We start from the raw sequence: 24595 nt of genomic DNA on the forward strand, positions 1-24595 counted from the left end.
CGTGGCTGCCCCAACGTTTCCCTACCCAGAATCCCCTGCAAACTTCAAATTTTGCTGACAAAAATGATTTTTTTCTCAGATTTTTGTGTGGGAAAGTTGTAGGATCACCGGGCTGACACAAATTCCCTACCACCCAGCATTCCCCCAGGTCTCACAATAAAAATGGTACTTCACTTGTGTGTGTGGGTCAAGTACCCGCAACAGGCAAGGGTCCTAAACATATTGTGGAGACTTCAAAATAACCTATAGTGTAACCCTCATGTAAGTGTGTGTTTTCTCTATGTTTTCACCATAGCACTGGCCCTGGGCCTGGTTAGACAGAGCCCAGTGACAGTCAGTCAGTTACCACCATTACCTGTCAGCAAAAAACAGGGTGCACAGGGTACACAGGATGACCTTGCAACAGTATGAGCCTCCTGTCTTGTCCTAAAATTTTACATTTTCTTAGCAAGTTGCTGAAGGAATCCTAATTTCATTAAAGACAAGTGAGGGGAAAATTATCACCAGACGCGGCCGGTCCATTAGGGCTGAGGGGCCACGCCCCTCCGCCTTTTGCCCCTCATGAACAGTGTCTGTCAGGCTGAACAAAAGTCAGCCTGACAGACACTGTTCATTTTCAGGATAGAAAGCCAGGAGCCAGACCAGCTCTAAATGCGCAGACTCCTGGCTGCCTGTGCTGACCTTTGCTGGGCTGAGAAAGTCACAGCGCCAGTGGGTGTGAGCTCCTCTGCTCAGCAAAGGACCTCAAGGCCCTCCTCTCAGTGATGAGGGGTGGCATCACTGATTGCCTCGCACCTGGACGCTCAAGTTTTAAACCCTGAAGTGCCCAGGCTCGAGGTGTCATTCAGTGACGGTGGGGTGGGGTCAACAGTCTCACTAACCCCATCCCACTCTGTGATGATGTTGGGACTGCTGCCTTCCCTCATTGGCTGACCTTCGGTTAGGCAATGAGGGAAGGCAGCAGTCTCAAGCTGCCTGGGACCTCCGAGGCAGAGAAGCAGGTAAGTGTGTATTTTTTAAATTAATGTTTGGTGCGTGCGTACATGCATCTATGAATGTTTGGTAATGAGTGTTGTGAATGGATTTGTTTATGTGTGCGTGCGTGTGAATGCCTGGCTGTGTATGTGTGCGAGTGTGTCCCGTCCGCCCCCCTCCCTCCTTACTAATGTTTATACTGCCTGGTGATGGTTGGCAACATATTGTTTGCGGTTGTTCCCAGGGCCAGACCGAGAACACAACGCAACCATGGCAATTTTGTCTGACCAGCCCCCATAGGGAGAGATGGGGAAAGGGCTGCGAGTGTAAAGAATATGCCACGTTTCCCCGCTTGTTTTTTTACCGCATGCCATTAGAACGCAGTCATTACAACGACCGCGTTGTAACAACGCATGCCATTACTCTGCAAGTTGGAACAACAACTTGCTCTAGGGGTCCAAAGGTAACGACCGTGTTGTAATGGTATGTGGTCTACCGGTATCGTTGTAAAGGATGTTTACCAGTGTGAAGAGCTGCTGATTTTGTTACTGGTGGCAGACACTGCAGCACCGCTGCAAAACCATCCCCAAGTAACAAAAACGGCCCCCACCATCTTAAAACCGGCCCCCACCATACCAGCCTCCCAGGGAACTGCCCGATGCCCGGTCCAATCATTCTGGCCCTGGTTGTTCCTAGTGCCAATCACAACTAACCAGGCAATGGTACAAAGCCCCAGGCAGCAAGATGACCAAAGAAAGCCATTCCTTCTGGATGGAGGACACATACAACATGGAAGTTCATCAAGGCAAAATAGGAAATTATTTGGTTTCTTTTGGGATTTTTGTAACTATTTTAATAGTTTTGGTTCTTTCATGAGCTATGATTTAACTCATCAAGAAAAGAGGATATATGGACTGCCCTCATTCATAGTGTGTGGGTGTATTTTTTCTGTTATTTCCTGCTCAAGGTAATCGGATTGTGGGAAACGTAGTGAATTTTAAAGGCGCTTATTAAACAGCAGGAAAAAACAGACTGCATGAGGTTTGCCTCCTTTGTCTTTAATAAAGTCAGGACTGTCCTCTCCTAACCAGCTAGGGGAATCTGCTATTTATTCTGTTTACGGCTACACACCCAGCTATCTGGAGGATGCGTCTATAAGGATATAACCTTCAGGAAGAACTAAGGAGGAAGTTCGAAAGGGAGGAAGTTAAATAGAGCGAGAGGAGCAAAAACAGACTAATTTGTAGAACAGACGGCACAAAACATCTGTTGACAGAAGGCAAATGTGTTTAGCTTTTTCCTGAAAGACAATGGTAGAAGGTGAGGCATGAAGACTGAAGGTCGCGGCCCTGATTCACAAAGAATGTGCGGTCACCTAATTTTGGAGCAGGCCTAGATTGCAAAGTAGCTATTAACATGCTAAGAGTGGGGTTGGCATTACGGAAATCAGCAGGTGATCAATATATGTAGGGGAAAAAAATACACTGCAATTATCCTAAAAGATGAGACTGCACACCATTTATAGTATGAAAATTAGACTGCTTCCACAGACATCTGATTTTTTTCTCCAAAAAATACCGGTCGTTGGGGGTAGAAAACATGCCTTCAGGTTGGCGATGCTGCAATTTAGCCACGAGACCGCATTTCAGGATTGTTAACTCACACCAAATTGGTGCACGCGCTGAGGCGTTCTTCTCAGCGTGTGTCATGTGAACGCACATAGGAATGCAATGCATGCCTCCAAAGCGATTTCAAAGACATGGCGATGTGCCCTAAAGACACGAGGGGTCAGGCTGACGAGGAAGCCTGCTAGTTTATGAAGTTGTCGGGTACTTAAGAAACTGCTGCCAGGTATAAAAGCCAGCGCTGAGAATTAGATAAGCGCAAATACTGCCCTGAGGATTCATCCGCTTTTCATATTGCAGGAGAAACATGATTTTTAAAGTGCCAATCATGTACTAAAGCTTACGACCACTACAGAAATCATTCACTTCAATAAAGTAGAGATTTCCTGCATCGTTAGCAGGTCACAGAAGGCAGAATTAACAATGTATGAGACGCCGCCGGGCGTGCAGGTGCTCACGTACAAAGTTACCACTGACGGGCACGAGAGCCATCCATGACGCACTTCAACAAGTCAGACTCAAGCGTCAACAAATGCACACCAGTCTAACGAAAAGCTCGAGGCCACGAGTTAATTTTATTTTTAAATGCCCATAGAGGGAAGACGAAATGCACTTGGGTAAGCTGGTTTATAGCGTTTTACTGGACGAGGTGCATAAAGAATTCTTTTTGAAGAAACCATTAAAGGGTCACGCATCCAACCTGACAAATTAGTATACTGCTAATAAATAAATGCATTCTACAGAGCCGTTTGAAAGCAAAAACATTACAGCGAACTGCATAGGATGTGTCCAGTCTCCATAACTACAGCGCTCCTTTGGGTTTGCAAAAGAAACGCATGAGCACTACAGCTTCATAAACTGCAAAACCTGCCATTAGCCGAGGCTGCTCTGGCAGCGCCTCGAGTCCAGGGACCTCACCACTGCTCTGCTGCACTCAATGTCACCTCAAAGTGTTTTAGGGGGGGCACACAAGGGCCCACATGTGCAACTGGTGGGGCCCCTCACAACAGGCAATAAATGTATATATTTACACACACAGACAGACACTCGTGAATTAAAAATGACCACTACTTCTGAGGAAGGGGTAGTGATCTGCGTGTCTCAATCACTTCCGTTCCCCTCCTCACTTCACTTCCTTCTGCAGCCTCTTGGTTAAACTCTTACGCTGTTTTTCTCCTGATAAGTTTCTGCACCCTCCATCTGCATTCCTCACACCATACCTCTTTCCTCTTCAGCACCCTCTCCTGCTTGCACTTCCTTGCATTTCATTTATTTCACCATCCGACTACACGCACGCACACTCACGTACGGTGTGAGCACTGCATGTTCTCTTTCTCACACAACTGTTCAAATCTTGACAGAGCGAATCTTCTTCACACACTTGGCACACAGGATCATCTTAGATTGAGGTGATTCCAATTAGAGCTGTGTCCAGGACCCCAGCCATCCCCGGCAGCGCAATACACAGCCACCACAATCACCATCATATACCGATTCCTGCGGCTCAGTGCAAAGCTTGGAGGATCACATCCGGCCCACTAGACTCACCAGAGCCCCCACTGACGAGGATGATGTCCAGCATGGCTAAAAAACACTGGCAAAGCCAAAAGGTCCCAAAGGCGAAAAATTATGGCGCTGTATGTTTTTTGTTGTAAACTCACCTGTCACACACATTTAAGATTCTGAGCTCTGCATTTAAGTGATATTGCCTCCAAAAAGTGAACGTCTGACAGTATACATTATACCGGTAACCAGTGTATCCCAAAGTGTGAGTTGGGCACCAGCTGATTTTTAGTGGGTCATTTAAGTCCAGGCAATAAATAAAAACAGTTTTAAATCCTGCACTTTCTTTGCCACATTTACTGTGCTTCAAAGACAGATGTCAAATGTCAGGCTATGTCTTCTGACAAATAGCTGCTTATTTCTTGAACACTGGAGTTGGTGTTTAAAAACTCCTCTCACTCAGTCCGATTAAAATAAAGTGAATATTGTGACAATCTTGCTGAGGTACAGGGAGTGTGAAAGGAAAGGCTGCTGGCTGTCATTTTTGTAACACTCAACAAAATGCAATTGAATTATACAAATACAGCAGTTGGGAAAGCAAAAATAAAGCATATTTTTAAAATAATTCTGAAGTGTGATAAAAGTAAAGATTTTAATAGGCTTAGAACAAATGAAGACACTTTACTTGGTGATGCACAAATGATTAATATTCACTGAAACCCGATTTCCACACATTACCATTTGTGTGCAATATAGTAGTATCAGTAAACTCTGTCTGTACACATTTAGTAGCGATTTTAACAGATAATCTGCTGTCTGTAAATGAAGTGCGCTGCCACACGATGCTTTAGTTACATTGAAAAACCACTTCATGTCCATTTAGAGATAGGTGGGTTGCGAAAGTTTGTCGTTCCAAAACGTAGGTTGTGGGTCTAAAAAGTTTGGGAAGCACAGCTCTACACTACAAGCAGCTTTACGTGCTCATGCCGAACTGTATGAAAGGAGTCATTTGCAGTTATGATTGTGATAAACACTGTGTGGAAGACTCTATAACTCGCACAAGGAAATGATCAGTTTGATCCGCTTGCAACAATCTCAAGTGTCTGGCGGTTCCTCCTTTATATGCACAACCTGGGTGAGTGCAGTGTCCCAGCAAACACAAGGAGGTGCAATCCTTTAAATGACAATATCTGGTACGTTCCGGGTCTGGGCGTGTAGAACTTTCCACACTTTTAATCAGGCAGCTCTAGAAAACTGATTTAACCTCAAAGTAGATGGCAGTCATAGCCAGGGCCACTGAAATCATGTGGTTCTGCATCCGTGGTGTTTTTCGTTTAAATAGGTATTTACCGCATTTTGCACATAATCCATCATCTGATGCATAATCTGCAGATTTCAACACAAAATGCTGTTTCTGGCATAATCTAATCAAAAGTTACTAGAAATATGGCAACACATGTTCCTTTGCAAAAGGTGACGGATCAGCTTTCATTTGCTTATTATTATATATAGATATTAAATTGAGACTAACAAGGTGAAATCGTTTCGCAGACATCGTTACCATGTGGAAAAATGAGAAAATAATGAAGCAATACTATCACAAAATTTGCCACATTATGTTGCAAAATTTGCCTTCTCTTGCTGCAAAATGGAATCACCCTTGCTGCATAATTTGGTCCTCTTCTGTCACATATTGTCTGTAGCACAACAACAACAAATTGACAATGCTGGCAAACAAGACTTTCACATATATCCAGTATTTGTAAAGCGCGAACAATTACCCGAAGGCGTCAAGGCGCTTGGGGCCGTTGGGAAGATTAAGCGAGCTATTGCCCAGAGTCACATGATGCTGGGCTGACCTGCCGCTGGGGATTGAACCGTGAGCTCCCGTGTTCCGGCATCAGTCGCCCTGGCCGCTGCGCCACACCTCTTCCCTAACTTTCAGAAGAGTAAAGTAACACCTGGGGCTTTGCTGATTTTCTTGTTTCTCTTTCAATTTAGGTAAAGATTTGCATGGTCATTTTCTTTTGTTGTGAAGTATCCAATAACTGAGGGCCTATAAGGCATTTTTCAAAACAAGCACTGCAGAGGCAACTGGTATGGCTTATAAATTAAAGTGCAATCCATTAGCTTAGTCAGTGCTTGTTAAAATGAGGCTCTCAACTTTAACACGTCACAATTCCTCTGTGTTTTGCAGGTCTGCCCTTTTATTCCTGTGCCTGTACTTCAACTCTGTGGTAGCAAACCAATGTTTAGCAGCATGTATGATAAAGGCACACAAGCAGACAAAGTTGAGGCCAAAACAGTATATCTTTTGGAGTGTGTTTTGTGAGAAATGCTGAGGGAAAACAAGAAATGCATCTCGGAAAAGCAAGCCTTGGCAAAGCCAATAGGCTTTGCCTATGTGAGATCCACTGACTTTGTTGGAGTGTTATGGCATTTTGTGGTGCAGAAAGAAGTGGCATTGTGTGGAGAAGACTGGTATTCTGTGGAGTGGCCCTATGAGGTTTGGAGTGACACTATGTGGTGTGGTATTGAGTGGAGTGCAGTGGCACTCAGTGGAAAGGCATTATATGGAGTGGCAATGCTTGGAGTGGAATTGAGTGGAGTGGCCTTACATGGACAGGAGTGGCTCTGTGTGGCATAAAGTGGAGTGCCACGGCAGTGTGTGGCGAGGCAATGCCGTAAAGTGCTTCAACACCTTGTCAGGGGTTAGTCATAGCTAGATACTTACAATTACAACTGAGTGGAGTGGCACTGTGCTGAGTGGCGGGGTGAAGTGGCATTGTGTGGTGAAGAGTAGAGTGGTACTGAATTGAATGGAGTGGAGTGGCATTGTGCTGCATGAAGTGGCGTGACATTGAGTGGAGTGACACTGAGTGGCATGGCATTGAGTGGAGAGGCACTGCAGGGAGTAGAATGGGGAGCAATTTATGTGGAGTGCAGTGGCGTAACAAACTTGCCAGGGTCCCCTGTGAAGTGCATGGAGGGTCCCCACCATGCTTCGGACCCAGTCAGTAGCTTTGAGGTCCTCCCCTGCAAAGTGCTGAAGGGGGCCCCCTGGAGCTTGGAGTCCCCCTCACCGTGGAGGCTTAGAGGTCTATTGTTACACCACTGGTGGTTTTAGATAGAACCCAATTGGCATATTGAACAAAAGGATCAGCTGCAATTAGGCTTTCACTGTTTGTTTTATGACTAGGAAACTGCACACAACTTTTTACCTCTGGTTGTCAAGTGGTGTTTTTAATGGGGGAGGGTTAGTTATTTCCTGTTCTTCTTAAATATTAAGCAATGTGTACAATTTTAAAATGGAATACATACTATTGCACTGTCTTTGGAATATTGCAAATGATTTTAAACAATCGCGCAGTAAAATTTCCATTCATTCACTAGTGAACTGGTATTGTGTGGTGCAGAGTGCCAATGTGTGGAGTGGCATTGTGTGGAATGACACTGGGTAGCATAGTGTGACACTGTGTGGAGTGGCGTTGTTGGTCATGGTGTGACATTGTGTAATCGTGTGGCTTTGGGTGGCATCGAGTCGAATGGCAATGTGTGGTGTTGAGAGGAGTGGAGTGGTATGGTGTTTCACGTGTGGCATGGAGTGGCACAGAGTGTAGTAGCACTGTGTGGTGTTGAGTGGAGTAGCATTGTCTGGTATGAAATAGAGTGGCATTTAGTAAAGTGGCATTGTGTGGCACTGTGAGGATGGAGTAGTGAGGAGGGTTACAGTGTGGAGTGGCATGGAGTGGTGTGGCATTGTAAGGCATGGAGCTGAGTGATACTGTGTGGCATGGAGTCGAGTGGCATTGTGTGGCATAAAGTGGCACTGTGAGGCGTGCAGTAGTATTATGAGGCATGGAGTGGACTGACCTTGCGTGGAGTGGAATTGACGACCGACATTGTGTGAAGTAGAGTGACATGAAGTGGCCTTGTGAGGAGTAGGGTGGCAGTGAGTGCAGTGGGACTGTGTATCGTGGAGTGATATAGTGTGGTGTGGAGTGGCACTATTTGGCGAGGAGTAAAGTGGCATTGAGTGGCATGGAGTAGCATTGTACAGCATGAAGTGGCACTGTGCGATGTGGAGTGGTATTGTGTTGAGTGGCATTGTCTTGTGTGGAGTGGCACTGTGAGGCATAGAATGCAGTGGTTTTACATGGAGTGGAGTGGCCATGTGTGGTAAGGAAAGTTGCCTATGTTGTCACTGAATTACCCTACAGTGCTTCAAAGGTTTGTTCTATATATTATAATACAACATGTACCAATTATATCGATCTACGATCTATGTAACCATGGGATGCCTTTGATCTGATAACGGAGCTTGTTAGTATGTACTAAGGTTCTGCGTGAACTGGTTTTAGACTGGGAGGGGCTAGTAGGGTGGGGGAGGCATTCCATATAGTGGAGAGGAGTGGCATGCCACAAAGCACTTCAACACCTTATCAGGAAAAGTAAGCACTATATAAATGTAATCAAAGCTGAGTGGAATGGCATTATGTAGAGTGCAGTTGAATTGCCCTGTGTGACAAGAAGTGGAATTGTGTAGAGCGGGGTGGCACTATGTGGATACGAATGCATTGCGTGGTGTGTACTGGAGTGTCATTGTATGGCGTATAGTGGAGTGGCAATGTGTGCAGTTGGGTGCCATTGTGTGGTATGGAGTGGTGTGGCATTGTGTAATGGAGTGCTATATGTGTAAAATAATAATTGTCGGTGGCCAAAGCACTGCTCAAACACCCGCGGCGGGTGCTATAAAATGTCAGCAAGCCGAATACCAAGGGTGCATAATACAGAATTCAACTCAGGCCTCTTTATTTCGCTGCCAGGCACTCCCTGACCCTTTATATTACTCTTGCCGGTTTCCTTTTTAGGTCTCGCCTACGCAGCGTGCATGCGCTGCATAGGAGAAGACCTTTAGAAATCGATTTGTTTTTTGTGCCAAAAATGTGCACGCGTTGCTTTGCTTTCAATGGCAACGCATGCACATTTGGCGATTCCCTTGCGGGAGCGAGCTTTGGCAACATCTGTTCGTAATTAACTTCCAAACAGATGGTGCCCAAGGCTCACTCCCGCAAGGGAAACGCTGTGTGTGCCCTCGGCCACACTCCCCCACCCCTCCCACTTGTTTAGGACTTGTGCCCTGGGTGCACATCTTCGCCACGGACCTGGCAATGAATAATTTCACCCCTACGTTCTGTAGGATAATTGTGACTTCTCTGCGCCATCAGACGGAAGTCGTTAAGTGTGTACATTTCCAGGTACTCCACTGTCTTGTTACGTGAACGTTTTTGGATATTCTATATGTCGGCTGAGCAGCTTTTCAGCAAGGGGATGACTGCTTGCTTTCACCTAGTTGGTAATATTATAGTGAAGACCGGGTCTCTGGATGTATCACTGTTTTGAATGAGAAAGTATGGTTTACGAGCCCTCAGTCCCAAGAGGTGGATTGCATATTATAGGCCCGGTATTTTCACAAATAAACTTACAATTCCACGAAATATACAATTTTTTTTTTTTTACAATTTTTTTTTTCGTCCGTCCCCATTCTAATGTTCTTTACAATCGTGTCAGCTTTGATCGTAAATATTGTTTTATTCACCAACGCACCAAAGTGAAATCGTATTGTATTGTATTGTATTGTATTGTATGAAATGCTTATATAGCGCGGCTGTCACCCAACGGGTATCCTGGCGCTTAGAGACCTGATGAATGAAAATTAGGACAGTGGAAAACGACTGAGCTCTTAATCAGGAGGCTTACTTCATAGTCCTGGCAAATAGCCAGGTCTTAAGGTCCTTCCTGAAGCCCATCAGGGAGTCGGCTTGCCTGATGTTTTGCGGTAGCCTGTTCCAAAGACATGCTGCTGCTATACCAAAGGCCATTCCTCCCATCCTAGCCATCCTAACTCTTCCAACAGAGACCAGACTTTGACTGGCGGATCAAAGAGATCTTCTGGGCACGTACCAGGAGAATCTCTCTCGCAGAGCCATTGGTCCCATATTAAGTAGAGCCCTGTATACCATGCATAGTGACTTGAAGCTAACTCTGTCTCTGATGGGTAACCAATGAAGGTCCCTGAGAGCCAGAGTAGCAGACGAGCCACGCTGTCTATCAAGGGCCAGTTTGGCCGCCATAGACTGGACTCTTTGCAACCCCTGCAGGATGTATTGGGGAGCACCCAGATACAGGGAGTTGCAATAGTCCAGTGTACCCAGGATTATACTTCTAACCACCAGGGGTCTGGCCGGAGAGGTAAAATTTGTCGAAGGGCTCTTGTCAGACCAAAGCAGATGCTAATTGTTTTATTAGCCTGCGATTGCATCTGTAGGTCCTCATCTACCAGCACCCCCACGTTACGAACCGTCTTTGTGGCCACCATAACATCCTCCTCAGGCCTAAGCCTGAATTCACCCAGTAGGGGTTTGGATCTTCCTGCTGCATACTAATACAGCAGCTTTGTCTTTCCCCCGTTAAACTCTAGGGAATTGGCCTTCAACCAATCCGAGACCTGGCCCATACACGCCTAAAAGATGTTCAAAGGCACCGCATGTTTTCCCTCCAAAGAGAAGAATAACTGGGTGTCATCGGCGTAATTAACCAGGTCGATCCCATAAGATTTTATAATAGGGATCAGAGGGCGTAGGTAGATACTAAAGAGGATCGGGCTGATTGCCGATCCCTGAGGTACTCCATTTTTTTTTTTTTTTTTTTGAGAACTTTTATTAACCATAGTTGCATCGGTTGGCAATGTACAATTCTGCGACAGAGCACCAGGTCAGCAATGTTCGGGTACATACAGTCAAATGTTTAAACACAGCCGTTTAGCCGACAACCCGGAGGTCCGGCGGCGGAGCTCAGTTGTACCTAGATAGAGGATTCAGGTATGTACATTGCGTGTAAGCGAATCGGTGGTGTTTTTCTGATATGTGTCGCGTTGTTTCTCAGCTAAAGCGCATTGTCCGCGTGTGAGGGGGCGCTTCGTATCCGCCCGCTGCGCATCATTGTCAGCTAGCTCCTGGGCTCGCAGAAGGATGTGTGCTGGGTGCTGGGTTGTCCGTCAAGCGCCCTGATGTGTGGACATCGGAGTCCCGGTGGCCCGCGTGTAGCGTGGGGTGAAGCGCGTCAAGGAGGTTGCAGCGTAGTTCGCAAGGGTGCGCGTGGCGGCCGTTGCTATAATGGAACACATATTTTGCTAGGGAGCGTAGTCAGTCGCCGAGTTGTGCCCCGGGTGTGCAACGTAAACTTTAGGGATCAAGATCAGGGTCGAGAACTCGGGTAGTGGCCAGAAGTAGAAGGGTGAGGGGGGGGGGGGGGGAAAAGGAGATCCGCGTGCAGCAATGTGTGAGGAGAGAGGGGCTGTCCAGCAGGGCGTAGCCGGTCGCCCGGGGAGCGCGTCGAGTGGCCGATCGTGAGGGAGGGGAGAGGGGGGGGGGGAGGAGAAGAGGGGGGGGGGGTCGTCATTGTGCGTGCCCTCCCAGGTAGCAGCGGCAGTAAGTCCCGCGCGTGCGCCAGAGCACAGCGCAAGAAGTATCTGTCAGTAGTAGCCTGTCGCGCGGTATGTGAGATGTGTCAGGGGAATATGCAGGTCGAGGGGGCCAGGAGCTAACCGCACCGGGGTCTCAGACATGTTGCCAGCGATCTAGTAGTGTATCAGTGTCTGCCTAGTGTTTAGGTTATCCCACGGGTTCGGCAGGCCGTCTGAAAGGTGGCGAGGAGGCCATCCCAAAGGTGAGCGATGGGGTACTGCCTGAGTCCCGCAGTTTCCTCACGGAGGAGCACTGCGCTTTCCGCCTGCGCCCAGTTGACGAAGGATGCCCTCCAGTGCCTGATGTGCGGAGGGGCCGTCGCCTTCCAGTGCTTGGTGAGCAAGCGTTTGGCTGTAACAAGTCCCATGTCCCAAAAGCGCGCCTGTACTCTGTTCGCTTTTGTGCGCTTGTACAGGCCCAAGAGACACGCTTCCCACGTGTGTGGCAGTCGTCCATCCGCGCCGCGCTCGATCAGTGACAGCACGTCGCTCCAATACGTCTGCACGTCAGCGCAGTGCCAGAGCATGTGCAAAAGGTCCGCTCCTGGTGACAAGCACCGCGGGCAGGCGGCATCCGTGCGCAGGAAATATTTATTGATCTTCTCCGGGGTGAGATACGCTCGCTGCAATATGTAATATTGTATGAGCTTGAAGCGGGGGTTGCGTGGAACGTTAACCGGGCTGGCCAGTATCATCGCCCATTCTTTATCTGTCCAGTCTCTGCCCCTGTCCGTCGCCCAGCGTTCTCTTAATGTCGAGGTGGTCAGTCGTGAGTGTGCGAGGAGTGCCTGCACCAGCCAGTGTATGACGTGTGCGCCACTGCCCATAATATGCAGATATTGGATGAAGGTATGCGTCGGCAGCTCCGTCGTCATGTCGCCCCAAGAGGCCGAGAGCGTCTGCATGAGGGAGGCATGCAGGAGAAACTGCCCTGCCGGGAGCGCCGTGCCGTCCGTCAGGGCAGCAAACGTCAGCAAGTCGCCGTCCTCATACAGGTCACCTAGCGTATCTACACCTGCCTGTTCCCACCCTGCCAAATGGGCCTCCGTGAGGGGTCCCGTCGGGCTAGGCATGCCCAGTAGTGGTAACTCCGGAGCGTACGGTGTGGTCGCGCGGGTGAGGCGAAGGCACCTCTGGAAACACCTGCGCGCTACCGCCAGGTAAATCTGGGAGGGGCAGGGCGCACGAGTCAGCGGATGGAACAGCGTGTGGACTTGCGTCCGCGTCCAAGCAACCGCGTGTGAGGCAGTGTCCTCTAGCTGCTTGCCACTCAGCCACCCCGCCACCCATTGCATCTGCGCTGCAAGATAATATAGCTCCAGATTGGGGACCGCTAGTCCCCCAGAGTCAGCAGGCATGTACAGTTTGGCCAGTGCTACCCGCGGCCTTCCCTTGTTCCAGATGAGGGTGCGCAGCAATACCTCCAGGTCGCGGAATATTCTGACGGGCACATACAAGGGAAGGTTTGCAAAGTAGTACAAGAGGCGGGGCAGCACTATCATTTTGGTCAGTGCTACCCTGCTAGGCACGCTGAGGGGCAGGGTGTTCCAGTAGCTAACCTGCGTGCGCACGGATGTGATTGCTCTGAGGAGATTCCCATCTAGGACGTCCGTCGGGGACCTGTAGATCCGTATCCCCAGGTAGCGGAAGGTGGTGGGGTACCACCGCAGCCTGTCTCCTCCCAGTCGGACGTCGCACTCAGGTGTCTCCGAGCCAAAGGGGTAGGCTCCCGACTTGGCCCAGTTAACCCTCAGGCCCGACAGTGCTTCGAAGGTGCGGAAAACGTCAGCGAGGGAAGCAGGGATGGCGGTCATGTCTCTGACGTATAGCAGCAGGTCATCTGCATATAGGGACACCGTGTGTAGGCCGTCCGGCAATGGGATTCCCCATTCCAGTCCGTGCGCTCGGAGCGTCGCAGCCAGGGGTTCCATTGCCAGTGCAAATAGCAACGGCGACAACGGGCAACCCTGGCGGGTGCCTCTGCGGACTCGGATGGCGGCCGAGAGGATGCGACCCGTGCGGACCCGGACGGTCGGCTCACTGTAAAGCAGGGCGATCATGGCGTTATAGCCGCCCCCCAATTGGTACTTCTCCGCAACCGCCCTTAGGTATGGCCACTCGACGGAGTCGAAGGCTTTCTCCAAGTCCAGTATCAGGCATCCCGCCCTGGGCCACTGCCGCGTGGCGTATTCCTGTACCCGGAAGAGCCTGCGGATGTTGTGGGAGGTATGGCGTGTGGGGACGAACCCATTTTGGTCCCGGTGTACAAGAGTGGGTACGTGAGGGGCCAGCCTCCTAGCCAGTGCAGAAGCAAGAATCTTATAGTCTGTGTTTAGAAGAGCCAGTGGGCGGTAAGAGCCCACCCGCGTGCCGTCCCTGTCCGGCTTAAGTATAGAGACCAGCGTGGCTTCGTTCAATGTTGGGGGCAGGGCAGCGCCCTCCGCCGCCGCCGCGTACATGCGCAGGAGCTCCGGGATTAAGATATCCGAGCCAGCCTTGTAGAATTCAGCCGGTAGCCCGTCCGGGCCCGGAGTTTTCCCGTTGGAGAGCTGAAAGATGGCCTCTCTAAGCTCGTCCGCCTCCAGTGGAGCGCCGAGTTCGTCTTGCTGAGCGATAGTCAATTGCGGCATCGGCAGAGGGGAGAGATAGTCTGCAATAGCAGCGTAGGGAACCGCGAGCCGGGAGCGGTACAATGCGGTATAGTGGGCAGTAAAAGTGTCATGGATGCCAGCTTGCGTGTACTCCAGTTCCCCACCCTCGCCCAGTATGGCCGTTACCGGCTTGGAGCGGGCATCCCGCGAAATCAGCCACGCTAGAAGCTTGCCTGGCCTGTCACCAAGGCGGTGAGTCCTCGCCGAGTGTGCCGCGTAGTTGACATGGCGAAGTCGCTCCAGGAGGCGTGTATGTTCCGAGCGGGCGTCCTGTAGCGGGCCCTCGTCTCCCTCCGCCGCCTCCTCCTCCCGCGTAAGTAAACTCGTTTCCAGCCTAGTGAGATCTCCCTCTAGTTGGTGTCTGATCCGCCCCTGGGTGCGCAGACAGTGACCCCGTATCACGGCTTTGAAGGCATCCCACTCCACCCTCGGGTCCGTTGCTGTGCCAGTGTTGTCCTCGAAGTACTGCGCAGTACGCTCGAGTAGGGCAGCGCGAAAAGCCGCATCTAGTAGCAGCGCTGGCTGCAGGCGCCATGTGGGGACAGGGGGGTGTGGGTGGGCCCAGGCTACGGACATGAAGTGCGGATTGTGGTCTGAGTGTGTGCGGCCCATGTATTGCGCGTCCGTCACATGAGGTAGGAGGTCTGTGGATACCATGAAGCGGTCTAGGCGGACGTACAGGTCGTGAGCGCCAGAGTAATAGGAGTACGACCGCGTCCCCGGATTGCGCTGTCGCCAGACATCGTGTAAGTCCCATTGCGCAGCCCACTCCAGCAACGCCTTCGTGGCTCCCCTGGTAGGGGCGTTCGCGGGGGGCGGGAAGGAGCGATCCAGCGTGGTGTCTAAGGTGCAATTATAGTCGCCCCCTATAATCCACGAAGTGTCATGCCAGGGCGCCATAGTCGTTGATAGCCGCGCCAGGAAGCCTGCTTGTTCGATGTTGGGGGAGTAAAGGGACATCAATGTGATAAGATGACCATCTAGCCTGCCTCGCGCGGCCGTGTATCTGCCCTCGCTGTCTATCGCAATGTCTGTGGCCTCCCACGGGGTCCCCGGGCGGATCCATATCAGTGTTCCACGCGCGAATGAGGAGTATTCCGTGGCGTAGAGTTGTCCCCGCCATCTACGGTGTAGTGTCCGCACCTCAGCGCCGTTCAGATGCGTCTCCTGAAGCAGCGCTATGTTAATCTTGTGCCGCTTTAGGTACGAATAAATATGGTAGCGCCTAGCCGGTGTGTGCATCCCCCTGACATTCCAGGTGCATATTTGGGTACTAGCCATTACTGTCCTGTGTGTGGGGGTCTCCCTCCGCCCCCAAGAGCGCATCCCCCCATCTCAAGGGCCCCCCGGGGCCAGCAGCCCGCACCCGCTGCGTAGCTACAGCTAGTGATGTGCATGCAGGGTCGTGATCTCCAACAGGGTGAGGGAAGAGGGAAGAAAGGGTGCATAGAAAGTCGAAACATGGCAACTAAATAAAGAGAGATGAGAACTTGTAGAATACCAAAAGGTCGGCTGCACAACAGGTCGCCGTCCAAACACTCAAGCGAGTTTACGAACTAGACAGTCTCGGGGGGTGGGTGAAGTATCTTCTGAACAACAACGGAAGCAATGTAGGTTCGGAAGCGCCTTGCATGCCTCCCAGGCGTTGTGTACATGTTGCTGCCGGCCGGCGGGCGTCCGATGGCCATAGTTCACGGCCGCAGCAGCTGTGCGCCCAGCCATCATGTCAGCGGGGGGCTGGGATGCCCACGGAGAGGGGGGGGGGGAAGGGGGAGGGCGCGGGCACTCTCCCCCCCACGACCCCCCAATAGTAACAAGCCGAGCATGCGGCAGTAAAAGGTGTCTCTGCATGAGTGTGAATCAGGTGTGTAGGCCGTGCGGCCATAAGTAGAAATTGTACTTACAGTGTCCGGCCCCACAGGCGGGCCCCCCCTCAGCGCCGTCAGCGTAGGTGCCTAGGCCTTTCAAGCAAGTTCAGGTCCGTAAGGGGCCATCTCGTAGGGATTCGGGAGGTCGGCAATGTACGTCAGGTGGCATCACATTTCCGGGGCACCTCAGCCAAAGAGGTCCACTGTTTGCGGTGTGACCTCCGGGGGTCCTCCAGATTCCTGTGTGTCCGGGATGCCGTAGATTGCCTCGTCGTCCGTTGAGTGGGCCGTCGGGCTGGCGTCCGGCCGAGCCGACGACGCCGGAGAGTTGCTAATCTCTGCCACCCTGCGCAGGGCGTCCCGCTGCTCCTGATGAACAAGGTCCGCTGGCGGGGAGTGGCTCGGTGTCCCGCCGGTTGGCGGCGGTGTGGGCGACCCGCGGTGGCGTCGTCGTCTTGGTCCCCTCGGTCTTTCCATCGCGCCTGTTCCCGTCGTCCGTCGCGGCGCGGCTGGCATTCCGCCATCAAGCCAGGCCTCCGCGTCTTCGGGACTCGTGAAGAAATGGGTTTTGTCGTGTGCCACCACTCGCAGTTTGGCTGGGAAGAGCAGCGAGTACTGGAGGGCCGCTTCACGCAGCCGTCGTTTGATGGGCAGGAAAGAGTGTCTTTGCCGCTGTACTCGCGCCGTGTAGTCCGGGAAAAACATCACTGTCGCGTTGTCAATGGTAATGTCCCCTAGGTTTCTGGCCCCTCGCAGGATGGCATCGCGGTCCCTGTAGTTGAGGACTCGGAGGAGAAACGGCCGAGGGTTAGAGCCCGGAGGTGGTGGTTTCGCGGGGACGCGATGGGCCCTTTCCACCACGAAGTGCGGGGAGAGCGTGTTGTCCGGTAATAGGTCCCGTAGCCAGTCCTCGACCTTGCGGACAGGATTCGCCCCTTCCCATCGCTCCGGGATGCCCACCAGGCGGATGTTGTTCCTTCGTGCCCGGCCTTCCGCGTCCTCAGCCCTTCCCTCTAGTAGTTCCACCCGGTGTAGAAGGTCGCTCACCCCGGCTTCTGCTCGTTTCGACGCTGGCTCGACCTCTGCCATGGCGTCTTCCAGCGCGGTGGTGCGCGTTTGCAGCTTTTTGTGGTCGGCTCTGAGGTGCGTCAGGTCAATTGCCACACTGTCTATGCGGGTCTCCAGGGAGGCGCGCGTCTGCTGTAGCGATTCCTCCATCCTCTCCATGGCCGCCAGGACACTGTCCAGTTTCGCCGTCACATGGTCCGTATCCATCGCAGGCCTCGTTGGCTCGTGGCGCCTCTTCTCCGCCGTCAACCCCGGTCCGGAGCGGGTTCGCGCCCCTCTAGGCATGGAGCCAGCAGCGCGCGGAAGGCGACCCCCCTGTCGTCGTGGGGTAGCGGGGTGCTGCTCCGTTGATGCCCTGCTTCAGCGGGATGGGGGCGGCTCACCTCGCCCTCCCTGAGGTACTCCATGATGGACCGGAGGCTTCGAGGAGGCAAATGGTGCCATGGTTACCACCTGTTGTCTATTTGATAGGTAGGACTGTAGCCATTTCAAAGCACAGCCCTCACCCCCAACCTCTCTAGCCTCGCGATCAGTACTGCATGATTAACTGTGTCGAAAGCAGCCGACATATCCAGTAACAACAACACAGAGGAGTCACCATTATCGGCACGCGTTCTTAGCTTGTCCAACACAGTTGTCAGAGCCGTCTCCGTTCCGAGTCCTGGTCGGAATCCGAACTGGTCCCGGTCTAATAGATGGTTTTCTTCCAGGAAACATGACAGAGACTTACTGACCGTTTTCTCCACGATCTTAATGGGAAATGGCAGGAGGGATATTGGGCCGAAATTGGCTGGTATTGAAGGGTCTAAAGATGACTTCTTCAACAAGGGGGTTACCACAGCCTGCTTCAAGGCCTCAGGTACTACTCCTTCCCTCATGGATTGGCAGCAGATTTGCCGCAATCCTGGGAACAGGTCGGGACCATATTCCTTCCAGATCGTATGTGGGAGGGGGTCAAGAGGTGACCCAGAGGATATCTCCTAAGCGATGGAATTAAAAAGTGTTTCGGTGAGAGGTTGAAAGTGCTCAAGGGATATGTCGGTTTGCATTACTTCGTCGCCTACCTGGGTATAGGTGACACCCTGATTAAGCCTTCCCAAAATGTTTGCAACCTTGTCATCAAAAAACAAGGCAACTTCATCACACAGTTTTTGTGATGCCTGCGTTTTATTGGCCAGGCATCCAGGGTTAGAAAGGTCCCTCACGATCTTAAAAAGGGCCTTTGTGCCGTTAGGTGCCTGTAAAATTGAGCTGGCATAAAATTGTGATTTGGCCCCACAATGGCCTGTTTATATTGGCCCTGTACTAATTTCAATGCTCTCCTATCAGTAACTGAGTATGACTTGCGCCACCTCCTCTCAGCCTGTCGGCGGGCCGTACGAATCAGTTGTAGCTCCTCACTAAACCATGGTGCCGAGAGTTTCCTTCTGGTCTTGATCTTTTTTAGCGGAGCATAGCCATCAAGAACGCTAGTTATGAAATTACTATAGTTGTTATAGTTCTTATCTATTGACTCATCAGGGTTAAAGAGGGTCTGACTTTGAAAGAGAGGGGCTTGGCTGTCCTTTGGCAATTTCCTCCAGTCTCTTCCCCACCAATAGGTAGACTGAGCTTTCCTATACTGTGTGGTCTTAGGAATGGACATCTTAAAGTGTATCAGGAAGTGGTCAGTCCAGTTTAAAGGCGTGATGTTAAGCACCTTAGTCTCAGTCCGATTAGCAAACACCAAATCCAGCGTGTGACCTCCCTGGTGAGTTGGCTCCTGTATTAGCTGATGTAAACCAAGGTTCTCACATGTTTGGCTTAACGACTGCAGATGGTTCCCTGGGCTCCCAATATCCCAGAGGTTAAAATCACCCAAGAATAACAGCCTGGAGTGTGTCAGTGCCAAGGCAGCGATGGTATCAAGTAATATCTGATGCTGAGGGGCTGGCCCTGGAGGCCTATAACAAACCAGGCCTGTCAGCAGTCTCCCCTTAGATTCTTGCAGTGTAAAACCTAGGAGTTTGTATCCTTCGATCTCTTTTATCTGTAGGGGTGCACAGCTCCATTTTTCTTTAAAGATTATCCCAAGCCCCCCTCCTCTCCCTATGGGCCTTGGTTTATGAATGATTTTGTAACCTATCGGGCATGCCAGTCCGAGCTCCACTGAGGAGTCTAAGTTAGTCCAGGTCTCCGTAATAAACAACAGATCCAGGTCCAAGTCCTCCAACATACTAAAAATCTCTTGGTAATGTTTTACCAATGATCTACTGTTGATTAGCCCACACATTAAAGTCGTTTGGTCTTCCTCCCATACCCTCTTATCAAGACTTAATAAAGTTTCCCTAGAGTAGCAGATCCTACCAGTATGCAGGCGAGCAGCATGGCTGGTGCTGGACGCGGCCGGCGCGCGGACAGGCGCAGATGGGCACAGACGGGCATGCCTCTGGCGCGCCTCCGGCGCACAAGCTCCAGCCAACCACTAGAGCGCTAGCTAAGACAGTGCTCAGTGGGCGGAGCTCAACCAGGAAGTCAGGGAGTCTGTTGTCTGCTGTCTCGCTGAAGCAGCGAGGTGAGATGCTATTTAATTTTATTGTGCAAGTATGAGGGCAGAGTGAATTTAGGCAACACTTTTTAAAACAATTCCAGCAACAGTTTATACAAGTTTAAAATCCAATTTAAATCTGCTTGTACCTAACACTCGCCGCAGCGAGAAAGCGCGATATGGCGTAGTCAGGAAGCCGTTCTCAAGTCAGGCGAGCAGCGCGTTCCACTTCCTAAGAGTCTCTATCAGTTAGGCTGCGCGCTAGCATTTCCTCCCCTAAGTAGGGTTGTCCCAAGCTCCAGCCAACCACTAGAGCGCTAGCTAAGATAGTGCTCAGTGGGCGGAGCTTAACCAGGAAGTCAGGGAGTTCGTTGTCTGCTGTCTCGCTGAAGCAGCTTGTACCTAATCTAATTACTTTCCACTAGGTGGCAGACTCATGTTAGCGACGCGTTTGAATGATTCATTTTTACTTCCTCGTTCAGAATTTGAAATGGCATTCACAAACACGGACAGCGCTTAATAACATTATGGTACCCGCACTCCGGATATCAATCGCTCATAACATCGGAGACTAACTATGCAACAAAAGCGAAAACTATCTCTGCCAATGAGCCACTAACGTCTCCACTATGAATTATTTTCATTCAGCAGTCGCATGCATTATCTCTTCAAGCTGAATCCACTAGAACCCTCGAGTATGCAAAAGGTGCTCGCTTAGGGTTAAGATTATGTCAACAATCAGTATTCGTGCATCTTTCGGCCCTTACATCATCTCTTAAAGTACTGTTAGCGCACATACTGCTAGGATACACCCCATAAGCAAGACTGCAAAACAAATCTCTTGCTTGGGTGAGTTTTTCGGCCCACATTTAAATCAGGATCTTATCTAATTAGCAAATACATGTGTGGAGAGGAGTGGCATTGTGTAGAGGGAAGTGGTGTTGAGTGGAGTGCAGTGGCATTATGTGGAGTAGAGGGGTATTGAGTGGAGTAGACTTGAGTGGCACTGAGTGGAGTCGCAATGAGTTGAGTGGAGTGTCATGCCGCATAACACTTCAGTGCCTCATCAGGGGTTATAATGGCTATATAAATACAATTACAATTGAGTGGAATGACACTGTGTGGTGCGGAGTAGTACTGTGTGAAGTGGAGTGGAGTGTGGTGGCACTGAATGGAGTGGATTGGCATTGCGTGATGTGAAGTGGAGTGGCATTGTGTAGAGTGGAGTGGCATTGTGTGGAGTGAAGTGGTGTTGAGTGGAGTGAAGCATTATGTGGTGTAGAAGAGTACTGAGTGGAGTTGACTTGAGTGGCACTGAGTGCAGACACAATGAGTTGAGTGGAGTATCATGCCGCATAACACTTCAGTGCCTTATCAGGGGTTAAAATGGCTATATAAATACAACTACAATTGAGTGGAGTGATACTGTGTGATGCAGCGTGGAGTGATACTGTGTGAAGTGGAGTGGAATTGAGTGGCATGTAGTGTGGTGGCACTGAATGGAGTGGACTGGATTGGCATTGTGTGGTGTGAAGTGGAGTGGGTTTGTGTAGTGTGACATTGTGTGGTGTGGAATTTTATGGTGTGGAGTAGCAACACTGAGAAATGGTGGGTCTGGAGGGTGGAGTAGCAATACGGAGAAGGGCTGTGCGGGAGGATGAAGAAGAAACACTGAGAAGGGGTGGGCAGGAGGGGGAAGAAGAAACACAGAGACAGGGTGGGCGGGAGGGGGGAAGAAGCAACACTGCGAAGGGGTGGGTGAGAGAGTGGAAGAAGCAACACCGAGAAGGGGTGGGTGGGAGGGGGGAAGAAGCAACACAGGGGTGGGTGGGAGGGGGGAAGAAGCAACACAGAGAAGGGGTGGGTGGGAGGGGGGAAGAAGCAACACCGAGAAGGGGTGGGTGGGAGGGGGGAAGAAGCAACACCGAGAAGGAGTGGGTGGGAGGGGGGAAGAAGCAACACCGAGAAGGGGTGGGGGGAAGAAGCAACACAAAGAAGGGGTGGGTGGGAGGGTGAAAGAAGCAACACAAAGAAGGGGGGAAGAAGCAACACCGCGAAGGGGTGGGTGGGAGGGGGGAAGAAGCAACACCGAGAAGGGATGGGCGGGAGGGGGGAAGAAGCAACACCGAGAAGGGGCGGGTAGGTGGTAGAAGAAGCAACACCGAGAAGGGGTGGGAGGGAGGGTGAAGAAGCAACACCGAGAAGGGGTGGGAGGGAGGGCGAAGAAGCAACACTGAGAAGGGGTGGGCGGGAGGGGGAAGAAGTAACACCAAGAAGGGGTGGGCGGAAGGGGGAAAAAGCAACAACGAGAAGGGGTGGGTGGGAGGTGGAAGAATCAACACCGAGAAGGGATGGGCAAGAGGGGAAGAAGTCACACTGGGAAGGGGCGGGAGGGGGAAGAAGTCACACGGGGAAAGGGCAGGCAGGAGGGGGAAGAAACATTACCTCAATCACAATGGGTCACTAATTAAGATTAATCAATCTGTACCTGGCCCATGCTCAACAAAGAGAAAACGAAGTAACGCCCAACATGTGCTAGCTAATTAAGAGGCAGCAAAGAAGAGGTGACAATAATGGCAACAAAAGATAAGCAACAGGTGGGCTCCAAGCCCTTGATTGTAAACAATACCCCTTGTAGCGGCAGTGTAGTTGGAAAGCGAGGCCTAATAAGTGTATCTAGCTCACCTTTTAACAGCATACTGTAGAACTGTGGTTCAATTGAACCCACTGCCATGAACTTCCCATCTGAGGTTTTGTATGTATCATAGAATGGTGCTCCACCATCTAACAAATTCCCTCCACGAGAGGTATACCAAAGGGATGAATTTTGTGATGTCCATAAGAAAGATCCAACATACGCCGCACCCTCTACCTGAAAAACAAGCACATGAAAATCTTTTTAAAACAATTTGAAACAACGCAGCTTGGATGTTACCCTGCAGGTACCTGCTGGGCACACTAGAGACATGAGGGATGCATGTCAACAAGTAGATTTATGGAGAAGACCGCAGAACAACAATTGCCTGCCTCATTTCTACCCAATATATATTTAGTTTTTTTTCGTTTACAGACACTGCTATACCAATTCATAGGAAATATCATGTATAAAATGAGTGAGAACCACAAAGAACATCAGGAAGTGCTATGGGATAACTGTGTAGGTCAAACCAAGTTATTTTGGCCCACTATTTATTTGTTTTATGTAGTGGTAAAGGATCTAATGGATGCTGGGAAGTGGACAGGAGGAGATAATAAAACAGTGCCCTTATTTAGAGTTCTGACAGGGAAACATGCAATTATTATAATGAGCAATTCTTGTTCCCATGGGTGTTCAATACAGCACGTCCATGCAATGTAGGTTTTACACCAAGCCTGTGTTACTCAACATAAAAGCATTCTGCACATATCTCTGGGTATTATGCAAGGTGTAAGGATAACTACAGGTCATAATTCTCGTGAATCTAAGGCCAGAAATGAATGTTCAAATGGTTCACAAGAACTGCATGGCTGAAGGTGAAAATAATGGGCGTGTACCCTATGACAAGACTTCTATGCACTTTCACCGCACTACCACTAAAATCGTCCATGAACACTCCAAGAATTACAGGCAATGACTTTGGAGTATCAAAGTCACTGGAGATATGTTGTGTCGTACCAGGAATCTGGGTGTACTGCACATTGCTCCCCCTCACCAATGAAAAAAAGAAGTCCAACTTACAGTGCAGGATGCGGCAAGGCATAGAAAAGTAGAATATACATAGCTAGAACTTGAACACTTTCTTTTTTTTTATTAGACAGAAAATTTAAGTTTCAGATCAACACATTTGCCAAGGAGATACACACACTGGGCTTACGCAGAATAACGCCACAAATATTTGATTATTATCACATCACTGGGGCAGAGTAAAGGCTTCCACCAGCACACCTCCGGAAGAATACCGTGATTACCCCTCCACCCTCAACCCCAATTTGTCGGGAACATTTCATGGCTTTGTCAGAGTATTTCATCTTTTCATAGTTGAAAATATTTAGTAGGTCCAGTTTTCATGTCCCTATACGAGGATGCACTGGGCTCTTTCAGTATCGGCTGTCTACAAATGACCAATCAATATATCAATCTTTCTATACAGTACCCAGGTCCGAAATACAATTCTATTTGACATGCTTTGGATGTTGTTTAAAATAAGGGTATCTTAGTAATGTTAAGTAGGGTGTTTCATCTATAGTGGCCTAGGAAAACACGGGAGAGCTATCAGGATCCTTAATCAATTTCATTAACCTTCTGTAAATTGCTGCCAAATAGCAGTTTTGGAAGGTTTGGAGAGCCCATTCCCTTCTTTCCACTGCCAGCTGGAGATACTTTAAATATCTCCTTGGCTTCCGGTGTGCTCAAATGAAGGATATAGCAACAGTATCTATTTGCTTAAAGAAAACAAGTGCGTAATGCCCTGAACAAATAGAAACGCTTGGCAGAATGGTCATTATAGTTAGCCTCTTTAAAATCCTGTGGCAAACTGTAAGTCTAATGCCCTTAAAATTCAGGGTATTCACTGTAAATATAGTCTCAGTAGCAAGGGACCCTATATTTAATCTTTTCGTTTTTTCAGAATTGTATCCACATGCCTTTCGATAGTGGTTGGTATTTGTTCTATTGGGGAAGCGAGGTATTTGAATCTGCATTAATAATTAGTACATCATCTACATAAGCCATGAGCTTAAATTCAAATTGAGGAAGCATACTTGATGTAATATCAGGGTGTTCAATAGGCATTCTCGGATCATATAAAATCGTGCAGACAGGGCACAAAGGGCATTCCTGCCTAGTCCCTCTAGTAATTCTGAACTTCCTAAAA

At 50.0% G+C, this 24595-nt stretch overlaps 1 protein-coding gene across 4 annotated transcripts in view; it reads right to left on the minus strand.

The window, feature by feature from the left end:
• The window catches only part of AMACR (alpha-methylacyl-CoA racemase), a 421886-nt gene that overhangs the window by 78910 nt on the left and 318381 nt on the right, over positions 1 to 24595 (minus strand). For all 4 annotated transcript variants that reach the window (XM_085630852.1, XM_085630868.1, XM_085630860.1 and 1 more), the window contains exon 5: positions 22428 to 22614. In XM_085630852.1, the coding sequence (XP_085486978.1) occupies positions 22428 to 22614 (187 nt within the window). The remainder of the gene's footprint in view (positions 1 to 22427; positions 22615 to 24595) is intronic.

The sequence above is a fragment of the Triturus cristatus genome, chromosome 2_1 (genome assembly GCF_964204655.1).
Source record: "Triturus cristatus chromosome 2_1, aTriCri1.1, whole genome shotgun sequence".
NCBI lineage: Eukaryota > Metazoa > Chordata > Amphibia > Caudata > Salamandridae > Triturus > Triturus cristatus.